Consider the following 20,854-nt stretch of genomic DNA (forward strand, 5'->3'; position numbering starts at 1 on the left):
GCAGCGTCATATGCACTGTGCGATGTGTGGACACAGCGCATCCACTATGTAAAGATGGCGGCTCCCGTGTGGAACAGGCAGCGCCATTTTGTATGGACTGGGTGCGTATTAGTGTTAGGGGCATCCAGAAGGGACACCCCTTTCTAACCCTAATACGGACCCAGTCCATACTTTATGCCTGTTTGTAACGGGCCAATGTGTTTGCTGAACCAGTTTCAGGAATCAGTTCAGGAATTGGATCTAAAGGTAAGTGAAAATTAGGCCCAAGTGTGTGCATGCATGGGTCTTCCAAGTTGCCTTCGGGCCCGTACAGACAGGCCAAACTAAAGCTGCTTCGGGTCACTTTGCAGGTATGCTGTTTAAATGACACATGCATCTTAAGAAGCCAGAAGCTGCACCAAAGATGCACTCCATCCTTAGGATAGGAGCGTGGCTTTGGTGCAGCTTCTGGCCTCTTAGGACACATGCATCATTTAAACAGCATACCTGCAAAGTGACCTGAAGCAGCTTTAGTTTGGCCTGTCTGCACGGGCCCTTACTTATAGTGACTCCATGAATTTCATAGGGTGTTCTTAGGCAAGAAATATTCAGAGCTTGTTTTGCCAGTTCCTTCCTCTGAAATATAGCATACAGCACCTGATATTTGCAGTTGGCACATACACACAGGATTATTTACAACACCAATTATGCCACAAGTGCAAGACCAATAATTGGGTATGCTCTGTAATTATTATAGGGTTGAAATGTAGTTATGGTACTCTCATGGAGATAAGGTAGATGTGGGGCAGATCTCCTCTGTTCCCTTTGGAGACTAAACATGTAAACAAAATGTGTGGCATGTAGAAAGTTACAGCAACTAAATTTTGCTGGCTCTTTTGTTGACTTTCAGTTGGCACCAGCTTCAAAGCCTTACTAGAAATTATGGCAACCGAAACATGTTTGCAGAATACAGGTTGACACCAAACAGAGAGAAAAGGGGAATGTTTAAAGCATAAAAGTGCTAGGTGGGATGGAGTGCTGAATCATTTCACTGTCTGTAGTTTTCATCCTGTAACCCAAACTGCTTTTTCCAGTGCTGGGCTTTGAGACTATAAATAAGTCCATGGCAAAGTGGATTAGGAAGGGCATTTTGGGGGACACCTCCCCCCATACATCTTATGCATGTTTATACAACCTATATGATTAATGAGGAAAAACATACAAAACTACTACGTTAAGAGAATCCTTGGAATTTAGGAAAGCCTTCTTTTAAAAAAGCCCATGTCAATTAATACAATGTCCTCACTTTCCCTCTGTGTGTATGCACCTGCAACATGGTAAGCAATATTTTATATTAGTATTATATAATTGTTGCAGTGTGCTTTCAAGTCATTTCTCATCTATGGTGACCCTTGGGCTATCCTACCATATGGTTTTCTTGTGAAGATTTGTGCAGGGGTTGCCTTTTGCCTTCCTCTGAGGCTGAGAGTGTGTGATGTACCCAAGATCTCCCAGTGGGTTTCCATGGCCAAGCGGGAATTCGAACCTTGGTCTTCAGACTCATCTTCCAGCACTTCAACTATACACCATGCTGGCCCTCATACTGTGAATTCACAAAACGTTTATCAAATGCTGCTCAAAACTTCAGCTGTTTCTCCAATCTATGGTCACTGTAGAAGTTCTGTGTTCACACTCTCCCCTTCAGTCTAACCAAAGTGATTTATAGATAGGTCAAATACCAATCTGCACATAATATTCATGTTGTCACTTTGGACCAATAATTTTCTCACCTAACCTGCTATTCAGGCTTTTTATTTAAACATAAAAATCAAGGTGGGGACAAATGTAAAATATTTTACTTCTAGTAGCTAAATAAAATGGAATTATTTTTTAAGGTTGGGAAAAAACTGATTGCCATAATGCATTCCAATGACCTTTTTGAAGGTTCCACTTAAATTACAATCCTGGGCATATTTACTAAGAAGTAAATCCCACTGAACTCATTGGGGCTTACTTCTTGAGTAGCTATGCATACGATTACAATGTTAATGAAAATGGAACATTTCTTTGCAAAAAGAAAGAAAGAAAAGCAAACAAATGTAAAGAACTGAAAGAGGAGAAAAATATTTCCAAATAAGAAATTATTGTCTCACAATATTGATTCTAGTTTAGGGAAACAGAGGGGGAATCTGAAATCCATAAAGAGGATGAGAGGAATCATTGTGAGTGTGTGAGAGACGGTCACGGAGACATTGCTTTACAGTTCTGGTGATGCTCTAATTCAAAGGGGTTTTCCCTTCAAGGAATATCTCTCTTTGCTAAAAACTCTGGATTGTACTCACAGAAGCTGAACAAAAACTGTGATAAGTAACTCTAGACAAGATCATTTACTGGCCCCACTGCTGGGCTAACTGAGTGCAAAGAAATTTGTAGGCTTTAGTTATTTGGAAGAAATGTTAAACAACATGGCAGAGAGGCAAAATCTGGGACATCTAAAAACTAACTGAAACCCTAGGAATGCAAAAGAGTGGGCAGAGCCATCCCAGCTGATCCATGACTATTGGAGGCTGTGTAATTCAAAGTGACAAGGACCTGATTCTTGTCCCTGTCCCTCTCTCACTGAACTAGCAAGTGCAGTACTCTTCTTTAGAGTTTCTCCACCCACTTTACCAAACGAATAATAAGAGCTGCATTTCCCCATATCAAAGGTTCATTCTTTGGGAAACTGTTCCTGGATGAACACCCTTCTTACATTGCCATGTCTACAATAAAAATAATTTATTTCCAGTCATAATCTTGTACTACTAAATCTGAGTAAGAAGTTGGTTCTATTATAGGAACAGGCTATCCTAAGAAAGCACTTTTAAAATACAGTTGGCCCTCCTTATCCACGGATTTTTTTATATACAAATTTAAGTATCCACAGCTTGAAAATATACAAAAAAAGTATAAATTCCAAGTATCAAACGTTGATTTTTCTATTTTATATAAGGGACACCATTTTGCTATGCTGTTGTATTTAATGGGACTTGAGCATCCACGGATTTTGTTATTCACTGAGGTTCCTGGAACCAAACCCCAGCGGATAACAAGGGCCCACTGCACAACAATGCCATCTCCATAAATATATGTTTATTTTGATACATATTGGTTTTTAATATGCCCAGATCATGTTGACTTGCTCTGTTCTCTAAGAAGGGGCATACTGACTTCAGCATAAAATACTCAGGAGGCACAGGATGAATAGTTAAATGGTTTTCTTAATGCATATAAAAATGTCTAGTTTTAGTTACTATAACCCATAATGTTCAAGCAACACACAAAGGATTTAATTCAATTTTCATGAACATTCAGACTAAAAGATGGGTGTGGAGTAGATATACTGTATATTATGTTCTGAATATAAAATGGGAGTGAATTACATTTATGTCCAGTTTAAGGCCAGTTTCAACTGCAACAAAGACCTGAGAACAAATATGGATGCGGCTCTGGGCTTCTAATTTTTCACCCTGAGTGACAAATACCCGTGTCTAAGCGATGGCCTTTTTCATTTATTCAAAGAAGAACCCTCACCGAGTTCTGAGATTCCCAAGCTCCATGTAATAACATCTTAGCGAAAGAAGAAAATATTCCCATCAAGCAGCTGCTTCCTTTATTATGTCTTTTAACAGTTGGCGCTACTTTCCTCAATGCACAAATAGCCTTTTATCCATTCTGGATCTCCCCTTTTCCCTAATGCATGCACCCCCCCTCAGGAACTGACCCTAGAGTCCATAACTGTAGCCTGACAGTTCACCCTGGGACAATTCTTGATTATGAAGCAGTGTTAGAGTCGAATCCAAATCCCCAGTGTGCAGGTTAGTGCCTTTAAGTGGTGCCTGCGGTAATATACAGGCAGCCTAAGCATTTGCTACCCACTAGTGAAATAATGTGGGAGGAGAGGAATTGCTCCATGAATTCTTCTTTTGATCTGGTGGAATTAGATATAGAAAAATAAACAAATATATAACTTAGTATGTTAGGAAAGCCAAAAAAAAAAAATCCTGATTTTGAGGAATGAGCTCCAGCTTTTCTGTCTTCTCCTTTGGAATCAAAACTAATGAAAGGTAAACAGAAAGTGCAGAGTCAATGAGCCATGCAAGTGACTCAGCTTGGAGAGCTTTAAAAGATGCAAGCAATTCATGGAGAGGAGTCTTGATTGCTTCTTTTTAAAAAAATTGCCTAATTCCTGTAATATAAGGTCAGGACAAGAAAATGTTAATGTGGTGATTACTGTCTTCATATAACAGGAGTATGTGATTATAGCTGGTCTCCGGCAATGATAGGGAGATGCAGCTGTAAAAACAATTTTGTTTCCATTCTTCTCATTTTTCAGATCATGAAGGTATTTTGTGAGCAATAAAAGTTTTATGTCTATATGCCCCAAATATCTAAAAGCTATGATAACTGTTTCAAATGCAAGATTTTTTTTAAACTAGAAAGTATGCAGTCTCACATACTGGTTTGCATTTATAGTCTGGTTTGTGAAATTCAAAATCTTGAGACCCTGTCCACAGTATCAGCTTGAAACCTGGCAAACAGAGCTTGCCTGTTCGCGGACAATTACAGTACAATCCTACACCTGTCTACTCAGAAGTAATCCTCATTGGGTGCAATAGAGCTTACGTTCCCAAGTGCATCTATAGGATTTTATTTGTGTATTCATTTACAGCCCACATTTTCCTCATACTTAGGATTCAGGGTGATTAAAGGAGAGCAGAGGCACACAAGTAAAAAAAGACAAAAAGTTATTGTTAAAAGTAATTTAATTAAAAATTAAATTTAAATTACATTAAAAATTAAAATTAAAATTAAAATATTTAACAGGCAAGAAACAAAAAAACACAACACACTCCTAACTGCCCTTCCCTGATAAATAGTCAGTTCCCCAAATCCCATTGGGATAAAAACAAAAATTCACTTGCCAGTGGAAAAAGAAGGAAGGAGCAAGTGTTCCAGAACCCAAGAAGAAACTCTGAGAAGACCCTCTCCATGTTCCCTGCAAATATACTTTTGAGGGTGGCAGGATGGAGACAAGGGTTTTAAAGGCCTGTTCCTAATCACATTTCCTTGGTGCGCCCTTTGTATCCCCTGAGATTTGGTTCCAGGTATTACCCAAAATGCCAGGTTCCCAAGAACATTTGAATTTAGCCAAAGGCCTACATGAGATGACTCCAACAACCATCTGTAGTCTCGGTATTACATGCTGCTCACCTCAGTTGTATGGGATCAACACACTGTTCTTGTAGAGTAGATACTAGTCCTATTGAAATGCCTGCTAGTCAGAAACTCCTCTTTCTGGAAGTTCCTTTTCATGTTGATATTTGCATGTAGATACTGCTGTAAAGATTACCACTTTGGACTGCAAAAGAGAAATCTCCCTGTAAAAGATTCCATCAGTAATTCAACAAATTTATTTTAAAGTCCAGGCAGAATTCCCAACTCCCTTATAGTTGTGCTGATTTCAGGCCTCATTCCCATTACCTTTTAAACTGGATTGCAAATAGGGTTGAACTAGTTTAACCCGAATTGCTGAAGTGATTTGGGGGGGGGGGGGCACACTCTAGACCCATTTAACCCCTTAACGGATTTTTCCATGTCTTTTTGGATAAGTCGATTCCTCACATCTGAACCAGATGTGGATTGGAATCAATTTAAATTTGCCCTCTGGCCAGCTGGAGCGGGTCCATTTTGAATCGATTCATTTGTCAATGTGAACCACAAGTGGGTTATTTTATTTATTTTGCAGCAAGAAAATGCGATCAGAACAAATGTAGTGTGAACCACACTCTGCTGCTGAACCGATCCATCGATTCGGATCACAAAGTAATTTATTTATAAGTGGGAATGTGGCCTCAGTACCTTGGATACTGCCAAGGACTGGATCTTTAAAGATTGCAGCCAATGAAGAAAGTTTACATTTAAAGGACCATGAGTCTGAAATCGGTATTGAACCAAAGCACAGCCATGTTGATAGTAGGATTACAGACAGTAAAGACCAGAAACAACCATGGCTGGTTCAATATCTTGTATGTCAGAGATATGTTGCAGCTATGACAGTGCTAGAAACTGTTATTGCCCCCATGAAATGTATCACTTTCTGTTACATGTACGCAACATGGACTAAACAATGTTGATGAAATGAATACTTTATTGTTGATTAAGATTAACTCTGAAAATATATTTTTGCCTATTAAAATCTTGGGGACGTTTCTACCAAACATGTGAGCATGTGGCCTTCTGTATTGTCACTATGTGAGTTTTTAAATCCTTGATCTGTGCCAATAAAGTTGTTCTTGTTGCTCCTGGTACAGACTGCAAAACTGATTTGTTCTGGAGGGAAGGGAACCTCTTTGGCCAAAGATACGTATCTTTCAACATAGATCCAAGGGTTAACCCACAGTCCACATTAACTTGGGATTGATACATAAGGTTGATATCCCAGCTCTTCCCCCTTCTAGCACCTGCAAAAGTAAAACTAGGAATGCAGTAAACTAGGTTATAACCTTTCTCTCTGATAGCTAGTTTTGTTGTGTTCAGGGAACTGTTTTATCTAGAACAACATTCAGTTGTGGTATTCCCTTATTTCAAACCACGTGGAATAGTTCACAAACAGTTTTACCTCTTTATTTGCTGTCTGTATCATTTCTGTATCATTTCTGAGGATGCCTTGCCTAAGAAAATCCTATGAAATTCATGGGGATGCTGTACATTGACAGGTGACTTGAAAGTACAACACACACACACACACAGTGTGTGTATATGTGTGTATGTCAGCTAGGCCCTACTCTGCTTTACAAAAGCAGAAGTTCCAAAAGCAGATACTAAAGCTTCGCACCACCTCATACTGCAATTTTGCTTTAGTTTTCTTTATACTTTGTACTGTCATGCCCTCACTTGAAATCTGCAAAGCCACAAGAGCAAAATCCAGCAGAAATTATTCCAAGGTTTGGATTTCAACCAGAGTTCATTCATCCGTCCGTCTGTCCGTCCGTCCGTCCGTCCTTCCTTCCTTCTTTCCTTCCTTCCTTCCCTCCCTCCTTCCTTCCTTCCCTTCTTTCTTTTCTATCATACTTCCATTATTGCCTTTTTTCCATTAAGCAAATATTGATTTCCTTCTCTTGCTTGAAAATGGAATAGAAATTAATATGGTTCTTTTTGGTTACTTCATTGTTTGTGGACCTTCTGGGAATAGCATTTATTAGTTAACTGTTTTTCTGTTCATCCAATGGGGTGCACACACATTTTTATATTTGTAGTTTAAATAAGCTTTACTTGAAACTCTTATACTGTGACAAAAGACTTTTCCCCTTTAAATATTTAAACAGCAAGCTGATATTTGGCTTCTTTGAAAACATAGATATTGCCCTTCACAAGAAGAGAGACAATGGCTCAAGATTTTTGCTTACTACCCATTATTACAATCATTTGGATTTCTGAGCTAGGGTGAAGGTGGTAGACACTTGGAGTACAGATTGAGGACTTTATCACAAGAGCTCCAATCTCATGGCAATCTCACTGCAGTTGTGTTAGAGAAACCAAATACATACTGTTTACAAGCTTTCTTTCCCATATATCATCCATTAACAGAACCATTCCTCAATTAACAGCGAGTTCCTCAAAGAGCTGGCAGCCATCGCCCAGGCCCACGCCGTCAGCTCCCCCTTCCTTCTGGAGCCTCCCGAAGAGTGACTGGGAGTCATCCCCCTTTCCCTCCCTCAGGTTGGGCAGGGCTGGGGTCTCTCAAATGGAATCTCTCCCTTTTCCGTTTTATTTCTATATTTTACTGAATTAAGCACTTATGGCCATGAGATTTAACCATCATGGAATGACCTGCCAGAAGTATACAGGTATCTTGATTTCAGTAAGGCTTTTGACAGGGTTCCCCATGACATTCTTGCAAACAAGCTAGTGAAATGTGGGCTAGACAATGCAACTGTTACATAGATTTGTAATTGGTTGACTGGCTGAACCCAAAGGGTGCTCAACAATGGCTCTTTTTCTTCCTGGAGAGAAGTGACCAGTGGAATCCACAGGTTTCTGTCCTGGGCCTAGTGCTATTCAACATCTTTATCAATGACTTGGATGACAAAGTTGGGGACATACTTATCAAATTTGCAGATGACACCAAACTAGGAGGAGGAGCTAATACTCCAGAGGGCAGGATCAAAATTCAAAATGACCTTAATAGATTAGAAAGCTGGGCCAAAGCTAATAAAACGAATTTCAACATGGAGAAATGTAAGGTACTGCACTTGGGGAGAAAATGAAATACACAGATACAGGATGGGTGACACCTGGCTGAATGAGACTAGTTTGAAAGAGATCTGGGCGTCCAAATAGACCACAAGTTCACTGAAGCCAACAGTGCTATGCAGCAGCTAACAAGGCCAATGTGATTTTAGGCTGCATCAATAGAAGTATAGTGTCTAGATCAAGGGAAGTAATAGTGCCACTCTATACTGCTCTGGTCAGGCCACACTTGGAATATTGTGTGCCAGTTCTGGGCACCATAATTAACAAAGGATGTTGAGAAACTGCAGCGTGTCCAAAGGAGAGTGACAAAATGGTGAAGGGTCTGGAAACCATGCCCTATGAGGAACGACTTAGGAGAGCTGGGGATATTTAGCTGGAGAAAAGAAGATTAAGAGGTGGATATGATAGCCCTGTTAAATATTTGAAGGGATGTCATATTGAGGAGGGAAAGCTGTTTTCTGCTGCTCCAGAGAAAGGACCCGGAACAATGGATGCAACCTACAGAAAAAAGATATTCTACCTCAACATTAGGAGGAACTCCTGACAGTAAGGGCATCGACAGTGGAACAAACTCCCTCGGAGTGTGGTGGAGTCTCTGTCTTTGGAGGTCTTTAAGCAGAGGCTGGATGGCATCTGTTGGGGATGCTTTGATTTGGATTCTGCATGGCAGAGGTTGGACTATTGGCCCTTGTGGTCTCTTCAACTCTATGATTCTATGATTCTAGGGCGGGTTACAAACCGCCATTAAAGTACGGACTCAGTCCGTACTAGGGTTAGGAAGGTGCGGTGCTCCGCACCCCCTAACCCTAGTATGGACTGATTCCGACAAAATGTGGCTCCCGTCTACACAGGGGCCGCCATGACGACATCACGACCGCACCGCCTCTACACAGGGCGGCGGGACGTGATGTTGTCGGTCCGCGCCAGGGCGCCTAGGGTGCCCTTTCCGCGGACCAGGAAGGAGCTCCGTTTCGGAGCTCCTTGCTGGTTTGCGGCGCCGCTTTGCTTCGCTGGGCGCAGCCTTCAGACGGCTGCGCCCAGCGGCCCCTTTCTCCTTCTCCCCGCTGCTGCGGGGTGTCCTTGGGGATTGAAGCCCCAGGGACACCCCTTTTCAGGCTGCGGGGAAGCGGCATTTTGCTGCTTCCCCGCAGCCTGAAAAGCGGTCGATCGGGGCCTCAGCGGCTGCCGTTCTAGCAGCTGAAGTCCAGATACATCGGGGAAAGGGGCGGGTGCAGTCCACCCCAAATGGGCGGTCTATAACCCGCCCACGACATTCAAAGCTTGATACATTCTGTACTTTTAAAACAACACCAATCTCTTCCAGCAGGGCTACCCAGATGGTTTTTAAGTTATGCGTTTTTAAATTGTTTTTATATTTTTTTTTAGGTTTTAATATCTATTTTTAAGTGATGTTTTGTTTTTTCACTGCTTCTATATTTTTAATTGATGTTCGTGCTTTTAACTCTGTTGTGTGCCTAATTTTTGTATTTCAGTCTGTTATTTCCTGACTCAATTCATAGGGAGAGGCATGCAAGAAAATAAATAAATACTAGTTATTTAATAATTATTTATAATGATTTGCACACTTTTCCTAAGGTTTGAATTTTTAAAATGTTTTCTCCATTTACTACAATTTGTTTGTACATATTTTTCAACTGTATGCACCCTTAGTCTTTGACATTTTTAAAATGTATGCATGATTTATGTATTTCATCAATATGAAATGTAATACAAGTGTCACAAAGGCATGCATGCATTTTTTGCAATGAGTCTTGGGAAATGTAAAAAAGATTATTTCAGCAGGACTCTTGATACCCCTGAAATTCCTTCCCTTCCCTTCTCCAGATGTTGTTGGACTGCAGCCTTAAGCAGACAAGCAGGTTAGCATGGGACAAGCCCATACTATACTGGTTTTGGTCCTGACTCCAGATCAGTCCCTGGGCTGGCATGGCAAAAGCCAGATGTTTACATGCCTGCCCACCACTGCACCATGGACCTGCTACCACTGCTTGCTCCTGTACCTGTCTCCACTCTTGCATCTGCTGAGAAGTCACAGTCATAGCCCATAAGAGTGGAGATATGTTGCTTGGCTACACCCACAAAGCCAGGTACCCCCATCCAATTTCACAAACTCACACTATGAAGGACCACCTGGTGTGCCAGCTGATGCCTTGGAGTTCCCTAAAAACCCTGTAGCTAACAGCCAGCCTTTTTAGACTGGGTTAAAGCTCCCTGGGTCAAGATCAGATTGGATCCATGTTTGGTCTCCCTGATCCCAGCCCAGGGCTAATGGTCTGCATTGTAAAGGACAACAGGTGGCTGCGGGGAACATGGGCTTTTTGGTCCATGCATACAGGCCCTGCAACTCCCTTCATAGTACAACCAACATGCAGTCAATGTATAATTCGAGCCTGTGCAATGGATGTTTCTGGTGGAGCGCAGCGTGCACAGAACTGGCCTCACCCTTTAAACCAGAGGTTCATCTGCTGACGCCTTGACAGGCATGGACGGTAGCAGCGAGGTCCTTAGGTCATAGGTTTGATTAGAGTTTCCTTCTCTTAGATGGTTGACCTTACAGGGTTAGACGAGCACCATCTGCCCGGGTTTGGGATTAGAGTTTTCCTTTTTCTAGGATGGTTGCCATAAGGCTAGAGAGCCCATTCTGCCCTTTGGCGCTCTTGGTCAGACCCTTTGGTTGTGACCTGTCTGGCATGGGAGGCCCTGCCGGTGGCTATTATACCACCGCCAGCATAGCTCACAACATCATTAGTGTGCGCAAGCCTCTCCCCCACAACAAGGGGGCGTCAATGGAGAGGCAATGTATAATGGTAGTAGCACAAATGGAAGACCACTTGCCCCCATCCTTGGTCTTCTCTTAGTAAAGAGGGCTGTAAATCAATACATTTGTCCAAGTTATATGAATGTCAAATCAATGGACACTTCTTACCATTTTCAGTGGGCTCTAATGAAGCATCTGATGTTACTTGTAACTGGACAGATCTATCCTGTACTTCACTAGCATTGCTGATAATGAAAACAGAAGCTAATTCTAAAAGTAACTTTCTCTTCTGTAAGCAAATCTGTTCAGAGCTTGTTGCTAGCATTAAGATTAGCTTGGAAACTTTGTAAGTTTCAATATGTGTTTGAATGTATTAAATCATAATAAATTACATGCAGGCCTGCTTTGTCTGATTATTTGTAATGTTTTATAAGATCAAGGTGAAGACTTAGAAGTGGGAGAAAAAAAACCTATAGCATGTTTTCCTAACACCAAAGAACAGAATCTGACAGAAACAGGCTATCTGTTTTATCTTTTTTTCTCTGAAGATAGATGAAAAAGATCAGGTGGGAGCCATGTCTCATTAGATGTAAATGCAGTCAGAAAGAAGTCATGCTAAATATACCAGGTTGTTTCTTCTAAGAAAATAACACACTCACATATCTGTTGAATATATTGCACACTGTTGAAAAAATATGTATGTTGATTCAGTAGCATTAAAATAATAATGCTGATTAATGTTTTTTTTCTTCTCTAGTAAATGGAGTGATTTTGGATGTTTTACTGAACCTTTTCCTGTGATTGACTAGAGATTGCAATAGGAATGAAGACAGTTCAGCTCAATATTCAGGGAACATCACAACAAATTAAGCGTATGTCTCCAGAACACACTTCATTTTCTTTTCTTCTACCCTCCCTTTTTGTACCTTTGTTAAAAGACATACTTTTTGATTAAGATATTTTTTTCCTGATCAATATTTTTTAAACCTCTAGGTTATTACTTCCTCAAGGGCTGCCTTGTTCCCTCCCCCATCTTCCAATACTCCTTTTCACCTGCTGTTAAATTGCCCTTTGTAGTTTTATGAAGAAGCTGGAGTATGCCAAAGCTTACATTAAATATTTCAGATGTTTACAGTAGTAGGAGCAACGCCGGTCTGCGCCTTGCTTTCCAGATATACATCGTGCTCCTGAAACAACTGTTTATATAAACCTAAGAAAGGAGGGATTCCTAAATATAATTGCCTGTGACATATTCTGGTTGTTCCTAAGAAACATGTGCACAGTTTTAGGACACAAGCTCAAGAAGATGTAAAACTGAAAAGGGCTTATCAGGTTGGCATACTAAGACTGTGGCTGGTTTATTCAGTTTGCAGTAGACTTATAGGACTTGAGTATTTCCTACTCCATACCTGCTTCAACTCTGTGTGTGTGTGCATGTGTGCGCATGCATAGATTCCTAAGCCACAGATACCCAGGAACATGCTCTGTACTCCCCCAAACTGGCCCTTGGCTGGAACGTTTGTTCACTTTAGGTTTGTGCCCAAAGGACTGTGTACAAGACGTTTGGACTTCACATCTGGCCAACAGAAAAGATGGGTGCAATTTTGCTGTTATACCTCAGACTGCTTATGATCCCGTTTCACCAATGCAGGGACAGATCTGGGACTGAAAAGATCAATGAAGAGTTCAGCATGCAGTAAAACTACATTTGTCACCTACTTGAGAACTTGGTGGCGGGTGGCACATTTTTCTCCTTTCAGTGTCAAGAAGCGTGAACAATCGACTTTCATCTGCCATACCTGGGGAAGGAGCACCTGAACTGGCCCATATTTTTTAGCTAAACTTGCTCTCAGCGGCCACAGAAAGGCTAAACTTCCTTGGGCTTCAGCAATATCTTTTGCTTGCACTAACATGTTAGAACTTGCCCCATCAGGGCTCTTCCTAAGCACTCCATTTCATCTCCCCTGTTGGTCATTCTGTCCTGTCTGCCTCCCTTCTAACCGGCTGGAAACTGTACATCAAGATAGAGTCTTTGATGTTTTATTATTCCTTGTGCTCTGGCCAATACAAAATGATGAACACTATTTGAAATCGCTGATGCTGTGGGAAAAAAAACTCATCCTACAAAATATCTCTTGTAGTTGATTACCAAGCTAAAAGCAAGTCTTCCTAATAAATGGCAAATCACAATCACTTCTTTGGACTGTCTGTCACCTAACTTGACAGTAGGCAAAGAGAAAATTTGTAGGCAAGTTTTGCACTCATGGAAAAAGTGGGGTTTCTTTTAAATTTTGTTTGTAAAAAATATTGCACCTTCACCCTTCCCTCCCCTTTCTCTTAGCACTGAAGTCCCCCAAACATTATCCAGCATTGTTAATACTTGCTGTCAAATTGATTTCAAATTATGGCGATCCTATGAATAAGGGACCTTCAAGACCTTCAAGAGGTCATCAGCTGTCTTCCTTAGGTCTTCCAAACTTAGGACTATGGCTTTCTTGACTGAATCAATCCACTTGTTTTCTGAGTTCCCTCTTTTCCTACTGCCTTCCACTTTTTTGAGCATTATAATACTTCCAAATGAGTCACAAAGTAAAACATCCTCTCTTTATTTATCGTTGGTTCTAGTGAGAGTTCAGGCTTGATTTGGTCTAAAACCCATTATTTGTAGCAGTCCATGGTGTCTGTAGATCTCATCTCCAGCACCACATTTCAACTGCATTGATGGTCTTTCCATCAGCTTTTTTCACTGTCACAATTGAAAATGCTATGGCCTGGATGATTCCAACTTCAGTATTTAAAGTTCTATCTTTACTCTTGAGGACCTTGTCTAGTTCCTTCATGGTTGCCTTTCCAAGATGTAGTCTGATTTCTTGACTGCTGTCTCCATTTTGTTTGTTCATATGTAACCCGCATCTGATTTTCCATATGATAATCTCCATCATTTGGAAGCAAGCAAGGATATTGGAATAAGTATACATTCTGATTGTTGACTGTGAGTCAACATTTACAAGTTATTCTCTTTTTCACAGGTGATCTGTCCAAAATGGGATGGCTCTATGATGGAGGTACCCCAAGTTAAGAATTTTTTGGAAGCAAATTCATCCTACTATTCAAGAAATTCTAAAATTTGAATCAACATGTGACGTTTATTTGTTAAACATAGTAGACAAAATTAGTCATCATTGCTGAGGGACTGTTGTTTGTGGATGAATTCCAGAAGTATATTTACTAAAGATGTTAGATCAACAAATATGGACAAAAAAGTAAGAATGGTTTGCTATATGACAGCAGCAGCTAGACTATTATTGGCACAGAAACGGAAAGAGTGTGAAATACCAGAAATAGAAGACTGGTTATTAAATTTATTAGAAATAGCAGAATTAAATAAATTGACATGTCTCATGAGAAATGAAACACTGGGAGAATTTGTAAGAGAGTGTAAACAGATACTGAAATATATAAGTGACCAATGGGGAATACTGTTAAAAGTGGATGTGTAGGATTAATGAATAGAATTGATATATGTTTATACATGTAGGATAATAAATTCATACCTTTTATTTTAGTATAATTATATTGTTTCTTATATGTGACAAGTCAAGAACAGTTTGGTTAAAAATGGTGGAGTATTAACAGGAAGTTCTTCTAGTATAGGAAGTTAGACATAAGATGATAGCTGGAAAAGGAATATACATATGAAAAGATACTAAATATAATAGAAGACAGGATTAGAAATGATAATATATAAGAAAATGTGTACAAATAGGTATAGAAAAATATGTATTTTTCTTTTTCTTTTTTGCTTAGGTATGAATGCAATTTTAAATGGAATGTTTGTGTGTTTTTATGTCTGTTGTATGTTTTTATGTTTTATATGCCAAAATTAATAAAAATATATTTTTTAAAAAATAGTAAATGTGGAATAAGAAAGGCATAGAAGAAAGGAAGAGAGAATTATGGTGGTCCTATGCAAAAAACCAACCAACTCAGGACTCTTACAGCTGTAATCATTCTACAGAATAGTGAATATCAGCAAGTCATAGGTGACACCAATGAATTTCAGAAAGTGATAGGTGACACCAGTGATACGTGACTCCATACGAAAGTATGGACCAGAGGAATTTGAAGCTAATGACTTAAACCAGGTAAAGAGAAACAACTCTGTCCAGGGTTTGTTTCACTTTCTGGTCTGTGATTCTAGCAAACTGATTTTTTCAGTGGTAGCCCTGAAACTTTCTAGTGCTCAGCAAATGGGAAACATGATAAACATGGCTATTAATTAAGGTGAACTCTTGATTGTTACCCTTGATTTAAATGTGATCTATAGCATCTTATTGTTGGGGGGGGGAAGCCTTTCCTTTGAGATGTACTAACAAGATCACTAACTGATGGCAAATACTGTGTTAGTCTGGTTATACTTGGGTAACACTATATAGCTAAAAGATTAGCACAGTGGACCCTTGTTATCCGCTGGGCTTTGGTTCCAGGACAAAATCCATGGATGCTCATGTCCCATTAAAGACAATGGCATAGCAAAATAGTGTCCCTTATAAAAAATGGCAAAATCAAGGCTTGCAATTTGGAATTTATACTTTAAAAAATTTTTTCAAGCCATGGATGCTTGAATCCGTGGATAAAAAAATCTGTAGGTAAGGAGGGCTGATTGTATGTGAATGTGGCATGGAAAATATTTTTAATATTTCTGTATAATATGGGGGGGGGAATTTCAGTGGCTTTTCCATATATAGACACTAAATGACTGGATATAGCTGTGACTTGAGTCTGTCTGGGCAATCATGTGGAATGTGATACTTTGGGAATATGGTTGTTTACTGTCCTTAACTGCTTAAATTTGATTAAAAGCCAAGGAAACCATTTCCACCCACAATAACCCGTATGCTTTCATGTTTTAAAAGCAAATAAACTGATACCGTGCTCCAAATAGCAGATGCACACTGGAATCTCAAATGAGCACACTCACTTCCTGCAGTCCTATATTAATGCTTCAGGGAGAAAAGCTGCAGGTGAGTGATCCCTTATTGCTAGTTCCTCTTCTGTTGCGTATGCTGCGTTTGGTTTTCTCATATACTTCTATCAGCTGGAGACTTCCTGCACTTGAACTTGACCTTGGAAGGTACTTCATATGGTGCTTTGCTTAGAAATAAGGGTGTTTTTTTTAAATCCAGTTGTTAACACTATAGCCCCTGTTGTACATAAAATGAAACATACTCAGTAGGCAATGGAAACCAATGCAGTAGTCTTCCCGTCACAAATATGGTTGGGTCAAGTGGGGACCAAAAGACACCATGGGATCTGGCTTCATCTTCCAGGCAGGTAGAAACTTCAGACTTTATTTGCAGTTAGAAACATTGCCTTTGGCAAGAGAGTAGGCCTGAGATATTTTGCTGCCTGAGGCAGAACAGTAAATTGTGCTCTTCCTATGAAGTCAAGTTGCCTAGTCAAACTAGTTTATAACAGGAGGCTGAAAATCCTAAGTGCTTGTGGAGGCCGGATCTCTTAGATCTCTCACATGACATCTTTCAGATCTCATCACAATGGATCTTTTGCATCCCATTACGCTGTACCTTTTGGATCCAACCGATTGATACCAAATTATGTGACGACCACAGGGTTACACAGGATTCTTCTCCTGTCTTATGACAAATAGTTTGAGGCTCTCTAACCCTTGGTCCTTCCACTGACCTACGGCTCTTCACTATTCTTGGTAGCGTGTTTTGACGTTAAATATAAATCACTTCAAACCACTCCCTTGTGAACAAAAAGAAAATAACTTTTATTTACAGAAAGAACTTATGATGGTATCTCTTTTGGTAGCTTGTTCTCAAATCTTATGCTTACAAAGTGTATATTACTTCACTGGTTACAAATCAACTTTGTTTCAGTTCACTCAAGGACATCAGTTACTCTTTAACAGTGTTCTCCTTCTTTCCACACACCTTCATTCAGTAGGAGTATAAATCCTATGAATCTCTAGCTTTATTCATAAATTACAATTCTATCGAATCATGCGGAACTGAGCCTTCCCTTCACTGGCTCTCCACTGGTCAAAGAACCTGTCACTTTAAACTGATTTCACAGGACTTCTTCTGTTCTTCCAAAATCGCTCCTCCCTATATGGAAATCTGAATCTCCCTCAAATCTAAACCCTGAGTTTCAACTGCACTCTCCGCAGTTCTAAGACACACTCCTGCCTCAGCAGGCTTGACACACACACTAGTGCAGTGATGGCAAACCTATGGCACGCATGCCAGAGGTGGCACTCAGAGCCCTCTCTGTGGGCACACATGCTGTCGCCCTAGCACAGAATTTGCCAGAGTTTCTTACTAGAAAGCCAGAGGGATGTGGCACTTTGCAATAAATAAGTGGGGTCTGGGTTGCAGTTTGGACACTCAGTCTGTAAAAGGTTCACCATCACTGCACTAGTGGCATTGGACTTCTTTTGTCCCTTTTACAGTCCTTTTGGTGGCTGCCCACAGGCTATGGCATTCCCTTCAATAGGAGGCTAGACTACACCTTATGTTGTTTTTGTTGGCGGACAAAGACCTTTTTATTTAAACAGGCCTTCCGCTTTTAACTAGTGGTGGCAGAAGGATCTTTTAAAGAAGTGTGCAGCAGTTTTATCTTTGTTATACTTTAACTGTGCTTGGTTTGTCTGTTTAATTGTTTAAACTTTTGTGTTCTAACTTTGTTTAGCTAAATTTTATTTTAATTTATTTTGCAAGTTACCTTGGCTCCCATACTTGGAGAAAGGTGGGATACTAACTAACTAACTAACTAACTTATATAATCCCATTTAAAAACAACTCCAAGGAACTGATGTTTCAAGGAATATAAACAAATTCCCAGGTAATAATCTGGAATCACTTCACATATTCAGCCTTAAATAATTGTCCCACTCGATTATGTGACAAAGTAAGATAGAAATAAATAAATAAATAAATAAATAAATAAATAAATGTGTGATGTACATGTACGTGGGAGAATTATTTTGTTAAAAAATGGCAAAAGTAGATGAAGGCGCATATATTGGTGGTCCTACACAGAGGATTAGCGTAGGTGGCCTTTTGTGGTTCTTTGAGTCTTAGGCCACCAATCAGTTTACTGCTGTAGCTGATAACTGCTATCCAAATTATTCCTCCATCCAAATAGGTCCCTTCAAACTTAAGCTTAGTTCAGTTTTTGGAATAATTTTCAGGTTGGCCATCAATTCTGACTCCTGGTTTGCATATTTGTGCCAGTTTGGAGTTTTGCCACTTTCTGGAGGGAAGGTGACAACTGATTTGGGATTTTACTAACTCCTACAGGATGGACATGTCCAGACAAGTCCCAGAAACAGTTGGTAAGAGGAATAAGTTTGCGCTTTGGGATGTCTTGCATCTTCCAAGAGATCTAGGAAAGCAATCTCATCCTTCTTACTTCAGCAGTAGACAGACACTATTATTATCAGTGTTGCTAATTTCCAGGGAATTCCCCGGAGTCCAGGGAATTTAATCTCTTTCCATTAAATTTCCATGTTTTCAAAATTTCTGGGGAGTTTTGGGGGATTTTGAATAATATAGGTATTCAAAATTCTCTTTGGCTTTCCTGGGGATTTTGAAATTCCCGCCCAAACATACCTTCCCTGTCCCGGAAGTCCTGCCCCCTTGAGGCCTTCCCATACTGCGTTGCAGCTCCCCATCCCAGAAGTCCCGCCCCCTTCCGGGGAATCCAGGGAACCAATCCAGGGAATATCTTCGAGGGTAATTAGCAACACTGGTCAGGAAGCTACAGAATAATAATAATAATAATATGTTTCATTTATATACCGCTATTCCAAAGATCATAGCGGTGAACAGCAAGTAAGCTAATTAGCAAGTAAGCTAATTTGCCCCCCAACAGTCTGGGTACTCATTTTAGCGACCTCGGAAGGATGCAAGCCTGAGTCGAGCTTGGGCCCTTTTTCTGGTCTTGAACTCGCAACCTTCTGGTTTCGAGTGAATGGCTGCAGTACAGGCATTTAACCACTGCGCCACCAGGGCTCCTAAGGAAGGAGAAAGAGACTATGAACTCTAGGCTGCAAGTGCTAGGACCTGTGGAGAGAAGGCAGGTCAAGGAATCTTTGAGGAGGTCTTCCAGGCTAGAAGCCAAGAGGAAAGCTAATAGGTTTCAGCTGAGAGAAGCAGAGGCCATTTAAAAGACCTCCAGCTGCAAAGATTCTTTGCAGCCAACAATCAGTCTTGTTGTTTCTGTATTCAAGTTATCTGACCTCTGGACTTGCGTTGTGATTATGCTTTTGCCTCTGCCCTTTGCTGTGATTAAGTGACTGGTATTGTGTGACCCTTGGACTGGACTCTGGCTTACTCTTTGGCATATTCCCCTGCTGTGCTGCCCTCGGTAGAGGTAAGCAGGACAGTATGATTCTTAAAGTTGCATTGATTTTGTTTGCTTGTGTGCATCTTTGCACATTTTTAAATGTTGTTGTTATTGCTTGTCTTCAAGTTGTTTCTCACTTATAGTAACCCTAAGGAGAAAGTATCATGGTTTTTTTTGGGCGCTGAGATGGTGTGACTCAGACAAGGTCACCCAGTGGTTGTCCATTGCTAAGTGAGGAATGGAATCCCTATCTCTAGAGTCATAGCCCTACATTCAAACCACTACATCACCCTGGTTCTTATTCTTTGAAACCGGAGTCTCTCTGGGGTTACTATTGGCATACATTGGTGGAAAGGTCCCCCTAATTTACCTACCACTTGCAGGTCTCTTTTTGAGCTAATAATTTACCCCAAATACCAAGGAGACACTATTACCCACCTTTTAGGGTAGCAAGATATCAATAAACTATTTCCTCATACTCTGGTGTTTAAAGCATACTTGTCTATATTTCTAAGCAACCTAGACTTCTACTGGTGACTACTGCTGACTGGTGACTACTGCTAGATTAGAGGTGGGCAACGTGTGTGGCCCTCAAGATGTTCTTCAGCATAGCCATTGGTAAGGGATGATGCATGTTGCAATCCAACATCTGAAGGGCCATAAGTTGCCCATTCCTTTACTAGATACTACACACCACTGTCGTCAACAGGAGGAATTAGGGCACTATTTTGCCAATATATGTATGTGGCAGGGAAAATCCGAGTATAGCTAGTAAAGGCAAGAAATCTGCCTGTTTAGGGAGTACAGTTGCTGTATTCACAAGTATGGGGCAAAACAGACTGGAAAATAAAGTGGGCTTCCTGGGGGCATGCTGCTGTCTGAACCCCATGCTCCCAGGAAGCCACATGGTTGACCACATGTGCAATGGATTTAGTGTGTTTCAGCTGTGCAATGTTTCCATAAGCTGTACTGCAGAAAGGCTGAAAAACCGCTGCAGCGGCAGCAAAGGCATTCTTTTCTGGTGCAAAAAGGAGCAGCTTTCTGCTGCTTCTTTTTGCGCTGGGAAAATGCTGGGGCTCAAAGGGGCAGCATTAAGCCCCCCTTTACTGCCATCTATTTTTGGCCTGTGTTTCCCCCTCTCCTTTCTTTACTTGCACAATATGGTATAATAACTGAGGAACTGTTTCTGTCCAACTTTCATGAATTCCAGATTATGATGTGCTGTAAACACTAGGAATAAACAATATTTCTAAAATAACGACAAATTTGTTATATACATTTCAGCTTTGCCTGCTTTAAAATATACGGTTGCTTTTTAAGGGAGCTGAATACCTGAGTGACAAATCTAACAGTCTTCCTCATTGATAATTTTTCTGAGCCCAAACAGACTTTACTTCATGGAAAGCAGAATTTCCTGGCTGTCATGCT

General features: G+C 40.5%; 1 protein-coding gene across 1 annotated transcript in view; it reads left to right on the forward strand.

Moving 5' to 3' along the window:
- The first annotated feature begins 16,014 nt into the window (after nt 1-16,014).
- Nucleotides 16,015-20,854, forward strand: part of POU6F2 (POU class 6 homeobox 2) — a 418,399-nt gene continuing 413,559 nt past the window's right edge. Inside the window, exon 1 of the mRNA XM_042471002.1 lies at nt 16,015-16,077. Within this exon, the coding sequence (XP_042326936.1) occupies nt 16,021-16,077 (57 nt within the window). The 5' untranslated portion in view covers nt 16,015-16,020. The remainder of the gene's footprint in view (nt 16,078-20,854) is intronic.

The sequence above is a fragment of the Sceloporus undulatus genome, chromosome 6 (genome assembly GCF_019175285.1).
Source record: "Sceloporus undulatus isolate JIND9_A2432 ecotype Alabama chromosome 6, SceUnd_v1.1, whole genome shotgun sequence".
In the NCBI taxonomy this organism is placed as follows: domain Eukaryota; kingdom Metazoa; phylum Chordata; class Lepidosauria; order Squamata; family Phrynosomatidae; genus Sceloporus; species Sceloporus undulatus.